The 25,546-nt window shown below is 39.5% G+C and overlaps 1 protein-coding gene across 5 annotated transcripts in view; it reads right to left on the bottom strand.

Moving 5' to 3' along the window:
• Positions 1-25,546, bottom strand: part of DLG2 (discs large MAGUK scaffold protein 2) — a 1,022,965-nt gene that overhangs the window by 553,090 nt on the left and 444,329 nt on the right. For all 5 annotated transcript variants that reach the window (XM_086481686.1, XM_086481690.1, XM_086481691.1 and 2 more), the window contains one exon: positions 15,814-15,975. In XM_086481686.1, coding sequence (XP_086337812.1) covers positions 15,814-15,975 — 162 coding nt within the window. The remainder of the gene's footprint in view (positions 1-15,813; positions 15,976-25,546) is intronic.

Here is a 25,546-nt window from a genome sequence, read left to right as displayed (position 1 = left end):
ACACCAAGTGCAAATTTACTTGTATCTCTGGGAAACAGACTGTACCAAGCGGATACAGTTCTTTGCTTCTAGGACCAGGTTTTGTCCCTGATGCACATCCACAGTCCTGAGAGCTCTGAAGAGAGTGGTTTGGACCCCTGAAACCCTCCCAGATCTGCAAAAGAGCTGCTGACACTGAAAGTCCAAGGCTAAGTAAAGAAAATGAGGACAAGTGGATGGTAGATTCCCACTTTATGCCTTTAACACTTGTGAAGAATAGATGACACTGGATGAAATACAACATGAATACACAGGGTCAACATGGTCTGGCACTGCACCTACAATAATTAGTCCTTTTAGCAGTGTCAGCAATGCAAACCACCATTGTCCAATGCCCCCAGCAGTTTCCTCATCTTTACTTCTGGTGTAATATTTGCAAGAAGATTGTGAAATGTGAGCTGCGGGGTCGATGCAGGGCATAGAAAGGCTAAGTTGGGGATGGGGGTGGGACTAAAAACATGAAAAATATTATTTCCTATCTTCTCCATCTTTTTAATTTTTCCTCAAATGCTCATTATCCTGCTCTACTCAGCGCTGGTCAGACCACACCTTGAGTACTGTGTTCAGTTTTTGTCCCTGCTATACAAAAAAGATATGGACAAGCTGGAAAGGGTCCAGAGAAGGGCCACGAGGATGATCAGAGGACTGGAAGACCTGCCATATGAAGAATGGCTGAGAAAACTGGGTTTGTTCAGCCTTGAGATGAGAAGGCCTAGGGGAGACCTCATTACCATGTACCAGTACATAAAGGGTGGCTACCAAGAAGATGGAGACTCCCTTTTTACGAGGAGTCACATAGAAAAGACAAGGGGTAACGGATACAAGTTAATCCTGGGGAGATTCCGACTGGACTACAGAAGAAGGTTTCTCACCGTGGGGACAATTAGACATGGGAATAATCTCCCAAGGGAAGTGGTGGATTCCCCTACACTGGACAGTTTTAAGACTCAGTTTGACAGGGTGCAGGGCCATATCATTTAAACTATACTTTTACCTTGAAAGGTTGGACTAGGTGATCCTTGATGTCCCTTCCAACCTGGTATTCTATGATTCTATGATCCTATGATCCTATGATTGCTACCCCACAAGACACAGCTGCCTGGGTAGCCACTGTGGCCCTCAGCAAGTGACTCTTCTCCTTCCTCACAATCAAGCAGACGTCAAAACAGTCGTTTAGGAGCTCACACATCTTACATGGAAAATGAAGCCAGGAAAGATACTCCCTACCCAAGCAAACAGGCAATTCTGGGGGAAGAGAAATTGTTTTCAGAGTATAAGGACTTTTTGCAAATTCTGCATTTTAACATTCTGTAAAGTAATGATTTTTGGTTTTATATAGCAAAGTGTTAACTTATTTCTTTTTAATAAGATCTTAGCACAGGTTCAAATGCCACTGCAGCCCTCAAGACATTGCCAGGGAATAGAATTACAGTACACCATGATGCCCTCCACCAGCGCTTACAGAAGGCAGAGAGTGTCAGAACACTAAACCAATTACTAAATAATAACTATAATGCTCTAATAAATAAAATTATGGAGAATTTGTATTAGACCATCTACCTTACGTAGGTCTTCAATATAACACTTAGTAGGCCAACAAACATCAACAGAGTTTGTGAGAAGAGAGGTGGAGATGACTGTCCCCGTGAACAAAGGGTCCTCACAAGGATGTTCCAAACATTGTTACGCTACATCTCAAGCCTCTTAATGAAGCATTAACCCTGCCATAATTAAGAAAAGTCATTTATACTAACCATTATGATGAAAATGATGTTGAAAAACCCATCTAATTGAAAGTACAGTAACACTCATCAACTCAGTTCAACACGTGGAGAATTAAATCAAGGACGTTAATTAATTAACACATTAAGTAAGTGGTGGTTATGTTAGTTAGGGGGTTAATTTCTACATTGGGCAGTCGTGGCAGATTCTTACTGTTTAGGTCTCTTCAGTTAAAAGGGGACTCTGTTCTCAGAACCATTTTCAATTAACACCAGGGTTTAGGTTTTTTTTCTAAAATGTGTATATTTGTCCATGTGTTTCTCACTCAGTGAGATGCAAAGCATCAGTGCAGTACTAATGGGAAAAAGCCAATAAATGTAATAAGATAGCACTGGTCTATAATTCAGCCTCAAGATGTGAACATCTTCAGCTAAAGAAATTAGAAAGAAATTACATAATAGTTAAAAAGTAGGCATAATTTGATTATAGTAGATAGATTAATAGATAAAATTTGAATACACACAAAGATTCCTATTAATTTCTCCTCAGTTGTATTGATTTTAGCCGGGGCAACTCCGTGATACCACAACATTTAAGCTTTTCCTTGACAGTATAGTGCTTAGGACAATGGAACCCTGCACTACGATCATAGCCCCTGGGTAATACTATAACCTAAATTATCATCATCATCATTCAGATTGAATTAGGAGACTTGGAAAGAATATGCATCTAGGGAGGAATCTCCAGACCAGTCTTGCTTAGATCATTACTGATAGCTATAATGAGAAGGGCAGTGGAATATTTGCTTTGATGTATTCAGGGGCCTGGAAGGACTGCACTAATAACCTGGTCAATAATCTTGATGTAGCAAAGATAAGACAATCTGAGCTGTGCTACAGGAGGGTAACTTCAAGAACAGATGAATTCATTCTCTCCCACACCTCTCATTTTATTATCAGCTGAGATTCTCAAAAAGAATTTAAAAGAGTTTGTGGCTTACAGTCCTTTGAAAATCAAAGGGAGCTGTATTCCTGCTTAAATTAGGCTGAAACCTACTTTTCCCAAAAGCCTGAATATAAAAGAATACGGCTTTTCAAGATTATATATAAACACAACCATCATCCACGGGTTTAGCAGTGTTTGGGAAAATTTTGTACTTATCCACCCACACATGATCTCACTAAAGTCTGCAGAGAGTTCACCCACAGACGGATGTGACCCACTGTGTTTGTATCTAGAATGGTGGAGCAATACTAACAAACCCCAAATTTCAGTCAGACAAGTCCAGCAAAAATCATTTAGAGGCTGCTATTTTTGTTAAGTTTTCTTCCTCTGTAATCCCCAGTGGCAATGCAATGAGCAGCTACTATATGGGCTCAGCCTCCTTTGAATATTAAATTACTGAAGTTCAGAAGAATTTAATTAGTACCTCACCTACTTACCATCTTTCAATGATGCCTCTGCTACAATTACGGTACTACATTACAAGCAATTTCAGCTTAATTGAATATCTTGAGTAAAACCTGGGTTCCAGTTGCCAGAATTATCTGTATTAAGACAACTATCACTGAGTTAAAAACCAGAAAAGGTGAGATGATTTCTGTGCATGCTGTGATACCAGGTTTGTGGCAGATACTGAGGTCTATTCACCCCTAATATTACCACACTGTCAAAAGAAATATGTTTAAATAACATTGCAGACATACAAATGATCTGGATGTGAGCAGTTAAAGAATTGCAAAGTCAAATCAGGCTGTCAGGTAGCAAAATGTAGGCTCTGAAATGTTTTCAAATATCTCCCTTATCATTTTAACAGTTTATGCCTCTTTCCCCCCGGCTGCATATACCTACACGCACTTCAGCCACTGACTGTCAACCCTCATTCTCACAGTTCCTCACACTCAACTAACTGTAAAATATATTTTGCTACAAAAATCTTGTACTGGAAGCAAGAAATAAAGAAACTTTCAGTGAGAGCAAGACAGGAAAAGAACAATAGGACAAAGCCTGGATTGCATAATCCTCAGGCTGTTTCACTTCCCCACTGTAGCTCCAAACTGGCTCAGATCCCCCCTGGTCTGAGATAACAACCTGGCATAGGAACTCAGCTGCTGAGTCATTTCACTTCAGCAGGAAAATATGAGAAGAAAAGGTGTGGTGATAAGTCAGTTATATGAGAAGTTATGGGAAGCCATAGACGTACATTTCCAATGGCTCTATAGTCCAGCTGAGTATGTAGAGTCTCTAAGTCATTCTGGTCTGAAAGATAAATTTGTACTGGGAAACATCTATTGTACTCCTCTGCAGCTACACTGTAAATGAGGAAGACATGCCCCCAAGCACAGACATGCACAGTCCTCCAAAGGCATATAAAAGTGGAAATTCCCAGTGTGTGAAGTGCTGAAGGAGAATGGAGGAAGTAAATTCAGTTTTCCAAAGGAATCCCAACACTTCACTTTTTTAATAGTAATAATAGGCTTGCAAACTTATGCTCTACTGCTTTGCTCAACACTTGTCTGCTGTATAGAAACATAAATATTGACGTGATGCTCTGTCTGGTTGATTGTTGCCCTTCTCTAGATATGCAGCTCTATTGGTTTATTAGCCTTTGAGGTACAAGTGTTAGTAGTCCTTGTAGCCTAGTTTACACTCCAAAATAGAAACAGGATTAAAATTCACTAATCCCAGTATCTTTAGCAGACTGTAGGTAAATAGCACTTTCAGAAATGGAAACCTGTCTTGGGATTTTAACTGAGATTGCCTGAGCCAGTTTTTCAGACATTCTCTGACATTACAGCTATTAGCAAAGCATAAGAGATGCAGAAACACCCTTGTCTGCACTTTACTGTACTCATTCCCATTTGCCTTAAGTAAATATCAAATCTCCAAGATACTGAAAAAAAATAATACCTTTTCAGAAAAGAAGTAAAATTATGAACATAATAATCAGGAAAATAACCCAGTTTCAGCTGAAACCTCTAATTCAGTTCGGATCTGCTCTGTTTGCAGATTCCTTGCAAAATAGTAAAGGAAACTGACTGCCTAACGACTGCTGAAGAGGAAAAAGCAGCAATTTGAATGTGAAATCATATGCAAGTGTGGTCTTTAGAAGTTGGTTGAAGATGTTAACTCTCCTAGAGTGTTAAGTTGTTAACTTTGAGCTATTTCAGCCAATTCCCAGTAATGAATATAAGCCTTTATACTCATATGCTATGTACTATCACTGAAAATTCTATTTCCCTGCTTGGCATTTGCTCACCTACTTGATCAAAGACACAATTTATGACACTGACTTCAAAGCAGAAATTTCTTTATTTGTTGAAAACACCATTACTCTTTTCAGACTTTCCAATGTCATATTATCAATTATAATAATTTTATTAAGTCGATTATCAGGTTTAATGAATTTTTCATCTGGAAGCACAAACGCCAACCACTAAGGGCTGATTAAATCCAATGCAGCAATCCAGGCAGATGTTTATTACAACTGTAGTGGACGGGAGACTTTGAAAAAATCAACAATGTACATTTTCTTTGACAATGCAGTAATTTTCTGCACAACAGACTTTAACCTAAAAAGCTAACTTCTAGCTCTAGCTCTTAGGTATGTAAAAGGCACGTTCTGTTCACATCTGGAAGATAACAGATGCAGTTCAGTGTGCTTGAGTCTGTCAGTGGCAAAAAACAGTTGCATCTACTGTGGCTCACAGTTTCTGTAAGTCTTAGTAGAATAAAAGCTGGCCAGAGTGCTGCCATTTCAGTGGGCATCTGTGATCCTCTAGACTTGGTAACATTCAACTGTATTTCATATTGCTTTGCTTGGGGGGAAGAAAATCCACCTTCCAGCAGTAAGAAAAATAACACATACTATTCATAGAGACCATGTACGACAAAGGCGAAACAGGGAGAACCATGTCTCCTATCTTGGCAAAGCAGCCAAAAAGTAAAATGATCAATAAGAGCACAATTGTCTTGGACAATGAGGGCATCAATCATTACACGTTAACAGCCACCTGCTTCAAACTTCTACTTCATGGTTGGCTCGCAGTATTAACAAGACCTGTGTGTAGGTGTAAGAGTGGATATAAAAGAAAAGTAAGGAGGAAACACCCAAAGGACAGATACAGGAATGGATCACAGAATCACACAGAATGTCAGGGGTTGGAAGGGACCTCGAAAGACCATCTAGTCCAACCACCCTGCCAGAGCAGGACCACCTAGAGTAGATCACACGGGATCCTGAAGGTAATTCAGGATTCAGAAAAAGTAACAAGACGAAGGTACACTAGCTACGGCAAAGAAAAACAATAGCATAGGAATGGAAAAGATAGCGAGAAGTTCTGTGGGAAATCGAGTTAGTAAACAGTGCAGATCTTAAAAAAGTCACCTGAGTCATCAAGCCTGCTGACTATTTTTTGACATTTTCCCCAATTGCATCAGCTTCAGTAGCAATATTAACTTTAAAAGATTATTAGAAAGCAAGTAACAAGATCTGCTGAAATAGATATGTTGAAGGGATCCAAACGGCAAGAAGTATTTTCCATTTAAAAATCTTTCTGAGAAGTCTCAATTAGCTATTGATACCAAGATGTTGCATAATAATACTCTAAACCTCTTATTTAGACTAGATTCTTGAAAAGAGTATAAAAATCATAGCCAGCTCATAAAGATCTTTATTTTCTTTTAAATGTCAAAATTCTGTTGTTGTTTGTGTTTTGTTTTTTTTTTTTTCCCCAGGGGTCCATAGTCCACAAAAGTACATTACAGCAAGATGAAATGAGCCACAAGAAGAGTTTAAAAAGGAAGCACTTGGAAACAAAGTCAGGCTGCCAAGATATTCTTCCATAAGGTCTGACTAAACAGATTCTGTCCTCTTCATCCTGGAGGCTTCTTCATCCTGGAGGCTATACTTTCTTTTACACCTGACGAAAGCCAGAACGTTTTTGGTGTGTCACATTATTGGATCTATAAAAGCATAGATCTTCTAGAGAGTGAGTGAATTATCAGGATATTCCTCAGTGAAAAGGTATTATGGCTGTTTAATGCTTCATTTAAAATGTAGAGTACATTCCCACGTGTCAGTAGAGCTGAAGTCTGACAGAAGGGCATTTCAGCTACTGAGCTCAGGGAAACAACTGGTGTTAAACCTGTCTGACATCTCTGAGAAAAATCCCTCCTGTTAAGGTCTGACTAATAACGCCAAGATACCTTATTGCACTTTTCATCAGTAGGTCACAAAACACTTTGGAAAGGGGGCAAACATCATTACAGATGCTTCACAAATATATCGATATACTTGTACTTCTAGACTGGAAGAAAGGAACTGAGAGAACATACAAATCTTACGCTTGTAGCATCTAGTAGTAATTCCATGGATTTATTTGATCTATCTCATTTATTTCAGCTGGGAAAAAACCCACCTTCATAATAGTGCATCTCTCTCTGCTTATTTTATATGCTAGGAGTATTTCATATGGCAAATACATCAAGGAAAAAACAGCTCAATCAATTACAGGGAAGCAAGGAGTAGCTAGTACTGTGCAAAGCATTACAGAAAGACAAGGAGAAAAAGTGATTCCTGGAATCTCTTGTTTTCTTGATTATAAGTGAGAGACATGGCCAGAAATATTTGCAATATATCGGACTTTTTAAAAAAAAAAATATAATTGAGGAGCAAGACTATCCTTAAGGAGAAATCTACTATCTGGAAAGAATGAAAGATAAACCAGCTGATTAATACTAAAGTATAAAGCACCCAGTAGATCAAGAACAGAGAGTCTCCTGAAACTGCAATTCAGATTAACATTTGAAAAGACTTTCAATACCTAGGAGGCCTATATAAAGTAAACAGTGTCCATAGCCTGAAAATATTTTCAAATTCCTTTGAAAATTCCTTCCTTTATTCTTCAGGCGAATCCAACAACATATAATGGGCTTCTAGATACTGTCAGAATTTGCTTTGCTTGTGTCCGTCAGAGGCCATCATTTATTTTGCCACAAAATAAAGGATTGCAGTGCCGGAGGTTTACCTTAAGTTGCTGAGATTTCTCCAATTAAATCACCCACTGACAGAAGCAATTTTATTTGATTTCTTTTTAATTCTCTCAGAAGCTAGAAAGATAACAAGATACTGTCTGCAACAACATAAATCATGTGGAAAGCCATCAATCAGAAATCCAAGGCAAAAAAGTCAAGCACACAAAACAATGGACTTAGCTATGATGACAAAAACCAGAACCTATTCTTCATTAGTAACTATTCACTGTAACGTTTAAATTTTGCACCATTTTAGGACTTTCTTTAGATTAAGACAAGGACTGCAAAAAACGGAAGACATTCCTGGCCACATGAAACTGAGCCACAAAACATTCTTCAGAATATTGACTTATAAGCTGCTTATTTCGCATTGAAACATAATGAAATACAATAAAAATGCAGAGCTACTTTTGCCACTTCTCTAAGAGCAAGAACAAGCATAGGCACATTCGGGTGTTTCCTTTGTCTCTTCTTAATCCGATTGCATTTTTATATTAAAAAACATAGATCACAGATACAGATCTATGATATATGCTTATCTGCTGTTACAGTAAGAGATAAGAGAAAAGCAGTATGTGATTAAACATGTAACAAGTGTTGTATCTTAATGAAGCAACCTACTGAATATTCAGTGGAATTCACTAACGGATACAGACTGCAGTATGGGGCTTTGCCAATAACTGCATATCAAAAAGGAGAGGGGGGAAAAAAAAAGACAAAATGAACCAAAACCAAACAATCCGAAAACACAAAAGCTGGGAAGCTACCAGGGCAGAGATCAAAAGTATTATTATAAGATCATTGCTACTGGGCTGAGCCACCCTGGGGCTAAAAAATGCTTCATGCAGATTAGCTATACTTATGAAATATAGTCAGTGTAAGCAAAGAGAAGGATGCAAGATTAAATTTTAGATGGCTTGTTAATATAGCCATGCATACATTAATATGTCCTCTATATAACCCCAATTAATTTTGTAGCTGCAAGAGAAAACTTCAGACTTGTGTTCCTGACATGTAACAAAGCATCAGCCTCTCACAGTCCTCCACAGCTCTTAAGAGCCTCTGAGATGCGACATCTTTGCTCTGGAAGAACAGCCTGTGCTATGAAACAGCCTCCACTGTCTGTCACACCTGAACAACAGAAATTAAAACAAATTCAGCCTTATCTTCTCTTCCCTATCTGAACCTGACCTTTAACACAGGGTTCTTCCCCAGTAACAGGAATTAAGGATGTTCAGCATCTCTGGAAAAATAAATGGGGTTTGTTATCACAGTTAGATGATCCCCTCAAAAGCACTAGGAACTATATTTATGCAGGAATGTCAGGCACAGTAATGCTGAAAGCTGCAGCAACCAGCTTTTCCTGTGTACATCTGGTAGCTAGTGATATTTACAATTACACGAGCAGAGGACTTTCTTGGAATTGCTCATTTAAAATGGTTACAAAGGCCTGTTGAATGTATTTTCTAATGTTGTTTTGCTGCTCTATACAGCAACATCTTGAGGTAATCTATGTCTCACATAATCCACTGTAACATCATGAGAGTCTTGGAGTTTGCTGTTTCCACAGTACCTGTAACCAGTGCATGACTTAGGATTTTATACAGAATTCAATAGCAAAAAGATAGTCCCAAAACCGCTTGAATTGAGAAATGGAACTGCTGCACCTGAAAAAAAGCTGTGTAGAATGTTTTGACCTTATTTTTCCAAATTGTCTTTAGAACTCGATTTTTGTTGAAGTCAATGTTAACTCATGAAATATATAGCTCTTACCTAATCTACATTTTTAGACACAAAAAAATTACTCGTTATGACAGTTTCCAGGAAGCTCAGGCTAAGACATTTTTCACAGATTAATTGATCATCCAGGCTCATCCTCAGAGCCTCTCTCTCCATCCTTGTTAATTAATCAGAGAAGCACGGCAACAACTGTAGTGAGGTCTGACTCAGGCTTGGCCAAGGAAGGCTTCAGAGATGACAGCTAAACTGGTTCATTAAAGACGGGAAAGGGGGCATGCCAGATTCCAGGAGCCTTCACAGGAATGACCTTCCTGCACCCAGGTGGATAAAAAGATGAATGATAGATGTGCAAAGGTCTCTCTATAACCTCAACAGAAGGTGGGATTTGGGAAAGAGAGGGATCAGGCTTGGAGAAGAAACAAAACATCTTTCCCCACTAGATGCAGGGAATCTCAAGCAATGGATAAGACAGGGCTTTTTATCGTCATCAAGGAAAAAGAACAAATGGAATCAATGTGCTACGGTGATGGAAGAAGCAAATCCCATTTGTCTGAAAAGCAATTTGCACAAACGTCAACACATGTATAAGCTTAACTTTGGGGACTGCCGAGCAAATGAATTGCCCATTTGCTCCATGTGGAGATGGTTTTTCCCTCTCTCCGCTGGAAAGTCATTCTGTCAGTCTTGACTTTCTGTGAGCTGTCAGCAATCCTGCTGTACTGAAGGACGGTACCCTGGGACAGAAAGAAAAGGAGGAATATCCAGAGCGGCTCCTTGCCTTTAAAATGTGAGGTCAGGAAAGAGGAGGCAACTAAAGAACTTTCTGAACTTCCTTGTTTATAAATATCTTAGGCTAAGGTAATAACAATAATTTATCTGGCTACTTGTTTTTGCACAACTTCCATTACTGCTTACACTCAAACCTTGCATTAAATTAGGAATAGGAGATATTTGGAATAGTCTGATATTGAAAATGTTCAGGCAAGCAAGGAGATGCAAGATCCTTACATGGACTTTTACTTTCAAGCTTGTTTAAAGGAAGTGGAATATACTTAAACCAAAAAGAAATCTAACATCACAATAGTACTAATAAGGTTCATTTAGAAGCCAGAGTTATCATTCAGTTAATGAATGGATTAGCTCTATTCCTAGGAGGAAGGGAAAGAAAGGCACATTTAATTTAGAGACAGAACTTGCATATCTGAATTTCAGGTACGATTCTGTTGCGTTCAGATTTCCCAACACTCCAGGGATTCAGAAAGCACCTAATTTCTAACAAGGCATTTTACTGAGTTAGCGCTTTCTGAGCCGTGTAAGTAAAACCTCCATAGCATGTCACTGCATCTTTATAGCCGCACATCAAAGGATCCTGATCTGACTGCACCATCTAGTGTCAAACGGGGGAAAGCGCAAGAAAATTATTTTAGAATATCTTTTCATTACATTACATACTTTTTCCTGTAGCAGATTAATAAAACACAATTTCATCACCTCCATAAGTTGCAAAGAACATTTATCATCTTAATATGCTATCTCTCTCTTTTACAAAACTTCTCGAACGTTAGCATTTTCCCAAATGTTAATATAGCCCTGCAGCTGAAAACTTCCTTTACATCTTCAGTGTTTAATATTCAAAGTTGCTGAAGCTGTTGTAAATTTTATCTTCTCCACATTAATAAGTAGATCAACCTTTAACAGAAGTTTGCAGCTTTCTAAAATTAAGAATTTTCCAGAACTGAATTGAGTGTACAGGAAATGCTATGGGACAGTAGAAAAGCAGTCAATGAAAAAAATCTGTCAGTTACAAAAGTAAAAATCACAGTGAAAAGAGGTCTAGTTTTCAGCACAACTGTTCTTGGCCATTATTATCTTCTGTAAAGGGAGGTAGTGCACATTAGATTTTAGACCCTGAAAGGTAACAAGACATGTCTAACATCAATATTATAAAATCCATTCACATTCCTAACCAGTATTTATCATAATCGGCATGTGGGGGTCTCAAAAAATTTTCAGAATGTCTAAGACCCAGATTTCTGATTATTCAGCATACAAAACTAATGTAATATCATGAAAGATAACTCTTTTTGTATTTGGTATCCAAAAACACTTCTGAAGCAATCAATAATGACAAGCCCCACTAGGATATTCCTGGTCTACATCAAACTACATAAACTGGAATATGAAATTACAGTGAAGTTCTTTAACAGTTTGAAACCCAGCAACTTGATATCAAATTTAAGATGCATCTGTTCTGTGCAACGTGGACCATATCAAGCACTTTGAATCACACATGTGTTAAAAAAGATGGGCTGAATTCTTCCATCCTGAGTGTTAGAAAGTCTTTCAAGAATCCCTGGAATGTTTTACCTGGAGATGTGCACAGGTGTATAGACAGGCCCATAGGTTCTCTGCCTGAACTTCAACCATCCACAAAACTTGTAACTGTAATGATGCAAGTCTGTGCTGAAGCTATCAAGCTGGCTTATGGATGTAAACTGAGATTTTTTTTCACTGGAATCTTGGGAGCACAGGCAGGGTGATTGTAGCAAGGAGTCTGCCTGTACTGACAAACTGTAACACCTATGGCTTCCAGAGATGGCTGCGGGTACTGGTCAGTTATGGGAGCTGGAACTGGCCACCCTGAAGGGTAGTTTTCTGATTGTATGATCTTTGCAGATTTTTTCTAAATGAACACAAACGTATGGAAACAAACAACTCTTTCCTCTGCCAAACCCAAGCCACTTCGGAAAAGTGATGTGATTAAGATGGATATGCGGCTTGGCCTTGGGACAATACTTTGATTCCAAAGCATCTTAACTAGATTATTTTTATGCTCAAACATTTTTCTTTTATGATACTATTTCAAACATTAAAAAAATTGTGCAAATCATCCTGTCATCAGGGCATTTTGCAGCCACTAACACAAAAGACTGCTTCGAAAATTCTGAGAGGTGCACCCTGGTGCTGCAGACCCCACTGTGAAGTTCAGGCAATGAAATGCAAAGTCAGGCAGTGGCTTAACCCCACTCAGTCAGACAGCCAGCCCACCCTCATGCAACATGCTTGCCGGCTGGGTGACTGGTCAGACAGACAGTTCTAGTGTCACACAGGAGGCAATGTGATTCCTCTCTTGGTACAAGTAAACTCGTGACTTTCATTTACACGCTTTCCCTTTGCACCAAATGCTCTGACCTGTATTCAGAAAACTGGGGCAGAACGAGTCAATCTTTCCAGTGCAAACAGCTCTCGGTGGAGTTTCCTGACAGCTTTATCCCACTGCAATTGCCAGTATCTTTTCACTCCGAAGAAGCTGACAGGCTGTATTTGGACCCCAGCATTTGTTAAATATCCTCAGAGCAGGCTTCCAGCTGCTCCACCTCTCACGCAAGGCAACTTATCCAACTGTCATGGTTTAACCCCAGCCAGCAACTAAGCCACACACAGCTGCTTGCTCACTCCCCCACCGCAGCGGGATGGGGGAGAGAATCAGAAGAGTAAAAGTGAGAAAATGCCTGTGCTGAGATAAAGACAGTTTAACAGGTAAAGCAAAAGCTGCACACACAAGCAAAGCAAAACAAGGAATCCATTCACCACTTCCCGTCGGCAGGCAGGTGTCCAGCCATCTCCAGGAAAGCAGGGCTCCATCACATAACATGACAGTTATTCGGGAAGACAAACACCATCACTCCAAACATCCCCCCCTTCCATCTTCTTCCCCAGCTTTATATGCTGAGGGTGGTGTCATACAGTATGGGACATCAGTCAGTCGGGGTCAGCTGTCCCGGCTGTGTCCCCTCCCAACTCCTTGTGCACCCCCAGCCCACTCGCTGGTGGGGTGATGTGAGGAGCAGAAAAGGCCTTGGCTCTGCGCAAGCACTGCTCAGCAGTAATGAAAACATCGCTGACTTATCAACACTGTTTCCAGCACAAATCCAAACCATAGCCTCATATCAGCTACTATGAAGAAAATTAACTCTATCCCAGCCAAAAACAGCACACCAGCCAATCTTTAAAATACAGCATTTTACATTTCCTTAGGAAGGCACGCAATGGGTTGAGGGGCAGTATGCCTCAGATTTAGCCATTATTCAGTGCAGCCATGTTTATATAACACTTCTGAGAAAAGACCAGAATACTTAATGATATCAGACTATGGGATAGAAAGTCTGTATTTCAAGACAACAACCAGTTCTGACTGGATTTTGAAGAGTTTGGAATGCTGTTTCTCAACTATGTGGAAATCATCGTGACAAAAACTTCTGAACAGGAATTTCATTCAATTCGCAGAAACAGAAGTGAATCCAAAGCAGGTATTTCGTATAGGAAGGGTAACACAGTGCCATGAGCTTTAGCAGAAGGTTTACTCCAGCCTCCTGAGCTAATTCTCTACTGAAGGTTAAAACACAGGACACAGACTGCGGGAGAAAGCAAGCAGGAACTTCAAAGCCATCTGAAGAAACAAATTACTAAATTTAGTTTAAGTGGCAGGCATGAGACTGTATTAAGTGGCAGACATGAGACACTTTAAATCTGAAGAAAAGAAGAGAAAGAGACAGAGTGAAAGACAGAAATCCTCTGGCTGAGGAGAGACCTTGCAGAAGACACTGATTTCCAAGAGGAAATACTATATGGCATATCTCCTCCCATCATTTCAGAAAACAGCAGCAGAAAACAATTTTCTTCTGTCACAAGAGCAAACTAGACTAGGAACTGTTTCAAGGCAACTGTAGATATCTGGGGACATCCTTCACCTCACTTCATAGTAAGCTTTTTGTCATCATTGCTACATTATCAGCTTGGATCACACAGCCTTACTTGAAAGTCTTCATCTGTGAAGAAAAATATCTATTTTTGACTTTCACGAATGTCCCAAAACCAAGAAAATGAATGAGAAGCATCACTGTAGTCTTAATACTCAAGAAACCCTAGAGAAGAAGGGATATTTCCCTTCCAGGAAAGAAACTGCTTTGTCTGTAATTGTCCCCTGAGGATACACAGAGGCCACTGGAGTTAATCCCTTCCAAATAACTAAATTGATCTGCTTCAGTATTGGAAGATATATCACTGCTTGATACTGTTGGCTTCTGCAGTAGAAATTAGGTAAGCAACCCAGAAAGCTGCTAAAATATGAAAAGAGTAATGACATACAAACTTAACACAGGGCAATAACAGCAGAGGACAAAGACTAATTCACGTGGTTATTCCATGAAAGCTCAATGAATACCAGCTGCATTTGCATCAGTCTTTAATAATAAACACTTCCTTTCACTTGTAACCGCATTGTAATCACTCTGCTAGACAAGGGATGCCCATTTCACAGGCTTTGAGCACCAGGAGCAAAGCCCATCTGCCTTGTTTGCTGCTTAGTTCGTTGCTGGAATAAAACCATTACCCAGAACATCACAACCTCTTGTAAAAAATGTTATTTTTTTCCCCTTCCCAGGCCTAGTAGAAAATAAAATAGGAATACCATCATGCTCATCACTCCATCTATGCTCCTTTCATCAGAGAAGTTTTAGGAATATCTTCAAACTATTGCAGTCTTATTAAAGAGCAGATGTAATTTTCAGGAATGGATTTATTTCCAGTTAATATAAAGGTTCATCATGAAGATAAACATTTTTTGCCCAGCAAGATATATCAGAGGACACCAAACGCGCATACAGGAATGCCTTCTATGTTTTATAAATACTTGCATTAGTTAATAGAGAGATGTCTCTGCATCACTCTGAATTGCAACAAAACCCACAGAAAACAGCAAGTGCTTGAGTAGTAAGGATCTGAATAGTGGCAAATGAGCTCCCTTTTCAGGCATAACTTATGACTTTGATATAGCTTTTTGAGTGGTGCAGAAAGTAGGATTCCATCAGATGGCTACATTTACAGTATTACAGTATTTTTTTCGTTTTCTGAACAAGGACAATCAGGAAGGGAAGTCTGCCATTCCAAAATCACCGCAATATTGAGGCCGAGAACCCGCATTATTCCTTTCTCAATGTACAGAAAAAAAGGCTCGTTTGCCAGGAATGTTTTTTGCTCAAGCAAAAATCTCACTCAAAGCAAAAAGCTCAACACATCTCAACACAAAGCTTTGCCAACCAAACTATCACCTGTTACACTACATTGAGCCTTAAAAACCCATCACTGGACAATCAACCTGCAATGATACCTTTCAAAAAGCAGTCTGTTTGTACGACAAAATTGGTTTCCTAAGTGTTTAATGCTACATGTTTTCTCATATTTGAGGACCAAAGCTACAGTGAATATCGATCCTACCTTCAAAGGAGAAATGTGCGACTGTAAGACATATCCATGGACATTCTCTATTTGAGACAAGTTCTTCTCTGACACATGAACAAGCTCTGGGCCTCTCACTTCATGGGTTAATCGAGGCAAAGTATGATCATGTGGAGCATCCTCATCTTGGTAACGATATTTCTAGAGAAAAAAGACAGAAGGGAAGAACAAATAAGCTTTGAGGACGCAATGCACATTTATTAATGCAAAAATGGGATAATAGATAAAATATCAGACATTAGACAATATAATCCTCAGATTTCCTAATCTGTTCTGGAGACAATTCCTTATTCTTTTCTTAACATTTCATCAAAGAGAGAAAAAGTAAGTATGTCACAGTAAAACACAAAACTTTCACCATCAGATAGACATCTGAGATGGCAAGGGATGATACTGAAAAAAAAGACACGTTGATCAGCTGAGCTGTAGCATCAGCTCACATTTCACATTCCTGTGTTAATAACTCTGCACTTCTGTAGCCTTTCTCTGCAAAGTATTGGAGTCATTTTCCATGAAAAATGACTCTGAAGCTGGAGAGCACACATACACTTCCACAGAACCACAGGCAGGCAGAAAATTGCTCTTCGGTGGAGTTTTCCCCTTACCCTGAAGGCTAATGACGGTGTGAGGTGTCACAACTCCCTGCTTCACGGAGAGGCAACATGAGAAACAGGAGGCAAGCAGCTTGTCCAAGATCTAAAGCGAAGCTTCTAACAACCAGGAATATAACACTGAAAATGAAATTAAATGACCAGGTCTGTCCTTTATCCAGAAGCCTTATTAGAAAGGCAGCACTCCCTTGGCTGACAGGCCCAGCTGTGTCATGTGGGGCCATTGGAGCAGACTGGAGCCCACTGGAACTGCCTAGAACTGTCCGGAACTGGCTGGAAGTGGCTGGAACCAGCTGGAACTGGCTAGAACTGGCTGGAACTGGCTGTGTCTGGCAGGGGCAGCCCATACCTCTCCTCACGGAGGTGCTTGCAACCCCCCAGCTGCTGAAGCCTCGCCTTTTATACATACACACACGCACACCGCTGTTTTGAGGGAGAAGTCTGCCAAACAAATTCACACAGCGTAACGCGGCGGTGGGGGACGTTGAGACCTTACAGCAGGGAGCAGCAGGAGGAGAGCACAGTGTTAAATCAGAAAGGGAATTTGTAAGTCTTTGGCAATAAGAGAGGAGCAGATAGCGCCATTGTAAATGCTGTTTTCAGATGACAGGAATATGCTAAAATTTTGAAATGAGCAAAATCAAAGACTAAGACTTATTTGGAAGGCCACATAAGAAGTCTGAAGTTTAGGTACGCTCAAAAGGACATTGCAAAGCAGACCTCTCTGCTGCTCCTGCATTTCACTTTGACCACTCGGCTCTGGGGAGTTACTTCGTTTACTCGTCCCTCCAAAAGAAATCATCCCAGTTTATTCCTGCCTTCACTTTCATGCATGGAAGTAGTTCAGCTGCTGCCAGTTCTTTTCAGAATATACGCGTGACATGATTTATCCTCATCTTCTTTTCTGGGATATGCCTGCAACCCTTCACACATTCACTTTTCAAATAACATAATTAAAGAAACTATAAAATGACTGGCACTAGACAAGTATTATTTGGGCAAGAAGCCATCAGTTTAATAGATGGTACTCCAACCAATGTCACATTAAAGGCTTGGCACGCAGATCATTTAAGCCCCAAGCAATTAATTATTTTTTGAATCCAATGAGTGCTCTTTCAAAAAAGATGACTACTCAGAGACACCCTCTTTAAAGTGAGTCATTTGCTAAAATGTGATTAGGAGAAATAACCACGGAATACCAGGGTCATCCCACCTCCCCAGGAAATGGTAAAAATTAACATGTTCAGTGATGGCTTTCCAAAGGGACAAGACAGCAGTGTCAGAAACCATAATTAGCTTTGGCCAGATCATTCTTCCAGCTTTACAGTGCAAGAAACAGTATAGGGTGGCATTAAAGACAGAACATTTCATGACGTCCACCAGTCAGTTCTTTCCTCATCACTGCACTGCAGTGTAGCTGTTGCATAAATGAGAGCCAAAGCCCAGAGGAAAGTTGCTCGCCCTGAGCCCTGTGCTCCCAAAAAGCAGAACTCTTCCGTGCATCTCCACTCGTAAACTTTCCTATGAAAGCCTATGCTTTATAATGAAAATTGATAATTTTATCCAATAACTGCACATTCCCCTAACAAATTCAATAATACCCATGTTCATGTGCCATAAACTGGAAAGTTTATAGAACAGATTTCCACTTTTCCATTTGCCTTTATCTCCCTCCGACCCCAAGCCCAGCCTTCTCACCCTTCACAAAGTTTGAGCCTAGAGAATTTCTGGGTCAATCCTGTTATGTGTGTGTCTCATGTTCTTAGCACCAAACTTGTTGATTTTCATACATCTTTCCTCCCAAGCATCTCTTCACTGAAATGCTTTCAGCTGTGAACCTAAACAGCTTGACACAGCAAAAAGCCAATGGTAAGGCTGAAAATACCAAACCAGAATTGAGAGTCTCTTGCAGAAATATCTCATTCCTCTCCATGACTCTGTCCTGATGGGGTCCTGCAAATGCCCTTAAAATTATCCCATTCCCTAGAAACTCAGAGTTTTCCCTAAGGGTTAATTTGAATTTCTGGAGGGAAAAGCATGATTGCACGGAAATGCTACTCTTCATTTGACAAAAGAACAGGTGGATGTCTTATGATAATTAAATTACAAATCAGTGCCTGCTGCTGACAGGGTATTGTACGCTGCCAACTAGCATCAGATATTTAAAATCCTCTGTAATTACCTATAATGGGGGAGTGGAGTGCGCTGCTGTGAATTTTTAATATAAACGTGCGTTTTTATAAGAGATCATTCTCTCTACAATGTGAGATTATTACAGCATCACTGCTCCTCCCATCATACTGTCTAAAGGAGCATTTCTATGGCTGTGTTTGCCAAAGATTTGTCAGCTAAACAGAACTGAAGATACGAATCCAGCAGAAGGTAATGGTCAAAGGCCATAAATTTCAACAAAGCTAGCTTTCAAGAAAAAAAAAAGAGTAAAAAAAAAAGTTGGAATTTACAATAAATGTTACAATAGCTGGACTACTGCACAGGCATGGAAATAGGATGTTCCTGCAACCTACCTTTGACAGACTATCAATTAAGATGATTGCAAATTTGTCATTCAATTTTGGGCCAAAGAGAATTAGCTTTTACAAAAGACCTCAGTATTTCTTTGCAGTTATCATTGGTTTGCTTTGCAAAAAATGCAAACAGAATATTTAATTTTAGATCAACTCAAACTGACCTATGTCCTAAGCTGCTGAATGTGGTACTACTGGAGTTGCCGTTCAAGAGCACACATGTCCTTTTTCTTCTCTACATGAGCCTTTGACTGGATCACACTCCAGTACATCACACATTGCTTCTGCTTGCAACAGGATAGCCACAAGAGGCGGGAGCAAAGTGTGTCACAGGACTCTATAACATCCTGCGAAATAAGAGCAGCCAGTGAATCCTGGTCTAAAGAGGGTCTTGACCTACAAGAACACACCCTGACATGTGTGAGAAACACAGAGGCAAAAGAGTGATGTTGTTTTTCACTCAGCTGAAGGTTTACAGTAGGTACAGCTGATAGATATTAATGGGGGCAAAAAGGTACCACAACATAGTATGAGATGGTAATCCATGCATGAGTAGATCCTGCTCCCAATCTCTCTTCAAAGCCAGTCTGTCAAAAATACTCTGGCTAGCATAGCATGTTTTGTCAAAGGAAACAACAGAAATACTACTAGTGTTACCTCTTACGCATCAGTATTTCAAGTCTTGAATACTACTTCTGTTCTATGGGCCACCTCAGGAGGGGCCAGACTTCTGCACTTTAGAAGCTGCAGGTCTTCATGTAACCCATATAACTTAGAGACCACAGGGAAGGAATTTCTGCAGAAAATTTCCCACATGAGACAATGACCTCTTATAAATCCAGTTGTCCCATTGCAATCTGGGGATAGACAAGGTATGCAATTGGGTCCCAACTACCTGCTTCTTATGCCTGGCTCACTTGTCTTTTCCCTCAACCTAGTATTTGAGCTGCTTTGCAACTCCCATGCGGCTTAGCACCACTGCTAGTCATCTGCTGCAACCTTGACATGGAAGCTACCTTTGAACAGGTCGAGCGTCACTCTCCTGCATTATATTAGGTCCAGAATTCAATACACTGGATTTGTTCACAATATTAGCAATAGGCAAAAGCTGAAACCATAACAGACTTGGTCCATTTAGACAAAAGTTGAATCTGCAAAGTCCCATTAAAAAATGTGTCACCTTTTCTTACTCTTGTGCCTGTTTTTTTCAGTGGTCTTCAACATGTTAAATTTTACTGACACTGCTCTCCAAAGGCAGCGAATTTCAATGTCATACAGATGAATATCTTGAGAAAACAAACTTTACAATTTGCACACACAAGTCGTTGGGCATTCATCCAATCATGAGTAGAAATAATGTTACTCATCCAACTGATTGCAAATGAGCAACACAGCTTGAATTCTGAATATTTGCAATCAATCTATAGAGTAAAAAGAGAAAAAAAGCCTCTTCTCATTATATAAAATGGAAGAAATCACAATCTGCTTGCCAAGACTGTGGAAGCAGATTAGGAAGCTTAAATCATTGAATAATTATACTTATTGTGAATGACTTGCTCTTTTGCTTATCAAGTAGATTTCTAACAAGCTTGTCGCTATATCACAGCAATACCTTTCATCCAAAAAGCCCAAAGAGCTTTACAAGTGGTAGTCAAGTCTGATAATATCCTGTTGAAAAAAAGTATGTGCATCATCTAAAGGTGGGTAAAATTAGGCACAGAAATACAACAACTTGCTCAAGGTCACAAAGAATCAATTAATTAAGCAGTGGTAGAACTCATGAGATTTTTCCAGTCTGATCTTCTAAACCTAAGACATTGTGCAACTACACTTATTTTAATAGTAGTAATGATTATTATTATTATTATTATTGAAAAATAAGGTTGTAAGTTGTCTACTGCCATTACAATGTCCTTTTAGGTTTGGTTTGGTTTTGGGGGTGCTTTTTTGGTTTGGTTTGTTTTTGTGGGGTTTTTTCCCCACAAAGGTTCCAGGAGACAGCAGACTTTCTAAGGTCAGGAATTAGGCTTTCCTCTGTGTCAATGTAATAGCTAGCAGTGCTTTGGATAATTTATATTGTGCTATCTCTGAGAAACACATAACGTCTTTTAGAGGACAAGAGGTTTCCGGTAAGAACCAAATTGTTTCACAGAATTGACACTATCAGCACTGAATACCGAGAACTTGCATAGCTTTTCTGTCCAGTATAACAAGAAGTTCCTTTATTTTTTTTCTCTTAAGAGGGAAAAAAAGTGCAAGAATATGAAGTATTCTCTCAGTTTATTGAAATAAGCAGGTATTTGCCCTCTGTAGGGAATATATGTTCAGTTTTTTAAAAAATCCAAGTACAATGTAGTGGGAAAAATACACTTTATACCGGTCTCCTCATCTGTTTTTTGAAACTCTGATTGGTTTTATTTTTCATGATGAAGAAGTGAAATGGACATTAGCCAAAGTACTTCTTCTATCAGCTGGACGTAGTTGCACCTTGTGCTCACAAGATGGCACAATAACCATCGAGTTAAAGCATATTCTCACTTTCAACTACAGTGTTGCAGGGAAAAATAAGTAGCTGTACAATGTCACAAAACTGGAAACGATTTTCATTTTTAACTGACCTGCTACAACATTATTAGAAAAAGATGGCAATCTTTTATAGTAAGTACACATAAACAGGTGATGATCATACACAAAGCTGGCAGCTGGAGAAAAGTATAACAGTTCATATAAGCATCAAATTTAGAAGCAAGGAAGAATCTATTGGTTTTTGCAGGCTTTAGCATGAACAAAACCGGTATGTATTGACAAGATTGAGACTAGCCCAGAATGCTGCATTCCTCAAGGAATTCTAAATCCTAATTAAAACCGCCTGCATGCAAATCTGTACCATGAGGTATTCAGCTCCATATGCTGCATCGCATTTTGGACCTGTTAACAGCATCAGTTTAGCCCTCTGGAGGTTGCTACTTGCTATCCAATAATTTAAAATAGATTTTTAACTTGAAGTACGAGTGTAAAAAAAAGACACTCTAAGAGGGCGGCTTTGCTAGTATTAAATGGTGAATGTGGCTGCAGACTATAAAAATCAGTAACTTCCAAAAAAAAAAAGGGTCCAGCTAATACTGATTGTTTCTCTATGTGGAGCAAAGGAAAGGCGTGGGTGAAACCATACAATTTACCAGCACCAGGCTGTAGCCACCTCTCCATCCCTTTGTCCTGCAATAACTTCACTTGCATACTCCTTTTTATAGTTCCTGAAAAGATTTATTTTCTGATATATCCGTGTTCCCACAGCCACTATAGAAGTCTTCATGCCTCATTAGCTCCCTCCTTGGTGTCTCCTTTTCCCCTGCAGCTCCTTGCACATCCCTAGAAGCACATGTCCCCACTCCCTGATCCCTCCAATTCTGCTCCTGCAATCACCCAGTGTGGAAGCACTGAGCCACATAAATTCTCCTTTTCCACCCCTTGCCTGATCTGAAGAACAGCTTCTGGCACAGGGAGGCTCTGCTGAGGTTACTGCTGAGCATTTGGAGAGACAGAGCTGGCAAATGCCACCACTCGTGTTTCAGTTTCTGTGCCAATAAGCCTGCAGTGGGAATGCAGCACAATAAAAAAAAAAAACCAACCCTGGTTTTATATCAGAAGATTACAAAGTAATCATGTAACGTAAGAAATAGATAATATATTATTATTGCCTGAAACAAATGATCCAGAAAAAACAAACAGAAATCACAGAACATATGGCTTGCCCCTCATATGTTTTCTGTATCAAAAATACAGATTTTAATTTAGCGCAGCTTTGCTCAGCACATGACACAGCAGGCCGTTGTGTTTTGCAGCTGAAACCCTTTCCCCAATCTTCACACCTGGGTGCCCTACTTAGTTGAATTTTTACAAAAAATAAGACTCCTTTTCCTGGTACACACCACTAGTGACTTCTTCATGGTTTACTAACCGTAAAAAATAAAAAATACAAGTGATTTGTATTGCTTAGTTTTGATGTATCTATGTACTGATAACCAAGGTTATCCCCTAACAGTTTCTAAGTCTTCACATATATTGAGTAGATGCAGTTGTGGCGGGCTTTTTGGCCCCTCAAGCCTGCCCAGTTTCATAGTTCTAATCTGGGACGCTGCCTGGCTGTGTAAGCACCTGCTGGTGGTCACTGTGGAGAGCCCTCAGATTAAAGGGATCCAGGGAGACTGCTTATTCCAGCATTAATTATGCTTCCCTGAATGGTCCCACTGAAGAGGGTCTCTAGGGAGGGGTGGCCTCTGGGCATAGTCTATAACGTTGTAGCCTTTCCCACAATGCCCATGGGTTCAACTTATGCCCAAGAACCTCACGTAGCCTCTGGTTATAGTTTTTCCTGAGAGCAGTGCTAGGCATGAGTGGTTCTCCACCTCCTGCATCTGTCTTCCCTGTGCAGCTGTGGTCCTCCATCCTGCTCCTTTACTTATACTGATCAGTCACTGATCAATATTAGGGTTTTTTTTGCAGGTTTGTCTGAACCTAAATTATTCCTTTATGGAGCTCCCAGCCTCACAAATAAGTAAATCAGATCTAGTGGAGGAGGCAACACAGGAGCAAGAATGAAAAGTTAAGGAGAAGAAGAGTGATTCCTTGAGACAGCACTACTGATAAGAAAAAGACACATGCAAATATTACCCTGAGTACTTTCCTCTCTTGGATACATACATAATCCAATACAGGGAGCTTTACATGTCAATGCTAAAATAAGCCAATGAAACTATAATGTGTAATGGCAAATCCAAAGAAGGCTGACTTGAGATTTCTCTAAGAAAGAGAAGGAATAGAAAAATCATCAAAAGAGGGACTGGAGCAAATGGGGCTAAAGACCAAAGCTCAGGTGGTAAAACCAGAAAAGACAGAGAACTCCAGCACTGCACTGCTCTGGTGCTTAAAAATACTTATGAAACCCCTGGGGAAAGCATTTATCTTATCTCCCACCGGGCTAGTTTGCATAGCAATAGCTGCTCCCAGCAGTTGCTCAAGTGGCAGAGGCCCGTGGCTCTGAAGATGGTAGCCTAGCCCCATGCTAGGCTGTGTGGACTTTCCATCTAGGGCTGTGGAGAGTCATTTAAAATTTGACCCTTGTGCTACTCATATATTCCTATTTCCCAGACTTCTTGAGAATAAGTGTTCCCAGAGACCCTTGCTTTTTCTGCGGTCCCAGGTATGGATGAAATCTAGGAGGAAAACTTGATTCTGCTTTTCTTAAACTGACTCAATTAATAGGTTAAAAGGCAGATAAATCTTCAAGGTACTCAACAGTCAAGGAATTATGATTTCATCATGAACCCTATCACATTCACAGGACAATCCTTTGGGAATTAATTGTGTATTGAAGGACACAGGAATTCTGTGTCTGTGGGATTCCAGTAAAATTTCTTACAGAAATTGGAGAATTCTGGACAAAGGCTGTATAAGGCAAAAGGGTGCTTTCAAGCTAAGACAGCCGAATGCTCTTGTAGATAATTGGTTTTGTTCTCGCTTTTGCCACAGAAATCTCATGCAATACTGGCATTTCACAAAACCTAACTTTCCACAGGTGTAGAACTGAGATATTCCTCACTTTGAAAGGTCTTGGTAGACACACTTCATAATATTATACGTATATTTATCAAAGAACTGCTCACTGAAGGCATTTTTCTCTCCTTTTTTACTTGCTTGGACCTAAGAAATCTTAGGATTTAAGCATTTTGAATGAGGTTAATTTAATTCTTGATATTGCAAACTGGACTCAGAAACTACTGGATTCATTTGATCTTAATTGTTTTGTTACACAAGTGAAAGTTCTAATCACATGGGATATTGTGAAAATGAATTCATTAGTGTTTATGAGATACTTGGATACTGTGATCAGGCTCAGTGTAACAGAAAATCAATGAAAAAAATAGTAATTTTGTAAATGGACCATAGCTTGAACTGCATGCATTAAATAATGCACGGAGACATATGTTGAATGTAAAATGCCATATGAAGTACCACTCCACATGACTGAAAGAAGCAGAGGACCTGTGAAAACAAAAATAATGGTGTAATTAAAAATGTATTTTACTTATAGTATAACACTACATTACAATATATGGCCACAAAGGGGCTGCAATAGAATTGCTTAGACTATCTTAATTTTCGCATTTCTTAGATCTGAGTGGTTAACTTTATAACCCTGCCATCCCTTAGCTGTTCTTTGAACACAGTGTATACACACATAAAAAAACCTCATAAACTTTAATAGCATTCCTGCTTCTTCTACTGTGAAGAAGGTTTAGAGATAAGTACTGAAATTTTCAGTGTTTGTGCAAAAATGTCTCTTCTTAAATAAAAATACAGGTGTTCTCTGTGCATAACCTTGAAAAATAATGTTGCTGTTGCCACTCCGATGAACCCAGACCATTAATTCTGAAGATAACATTCTTTTTGTACCAAAACAATTTTTCTTGGTGCTGGAAAAGTTATTACAAGTCTCAAATATCTACTATTTTTATCAGTCCCCTGTTTTGAAAGCTATGAATTTTTACTAATACAAAGATGGATTTAGTATGTTTT

This window comes from Leptosomus discolor, chromosome 1, assembly GCF_034619465.1.
Source record: "Leptosomus discolor isolate bLepDis1 chromosome 1, bLepDis1.hap2, whole genome shotgun sequence".
Classification (NCBI taxonomy): domain Eukaryota; kingdom Metazoa; phylum Chordata; class Aves; order Leptosomiformes; family Leptosomidae; genus Leptosomus; species Leptosomus discolor.
Note: the sequence above shows the minus strand (reverse complement) of the source record. Positions and strands in the feature narration are given on the sequence as shown.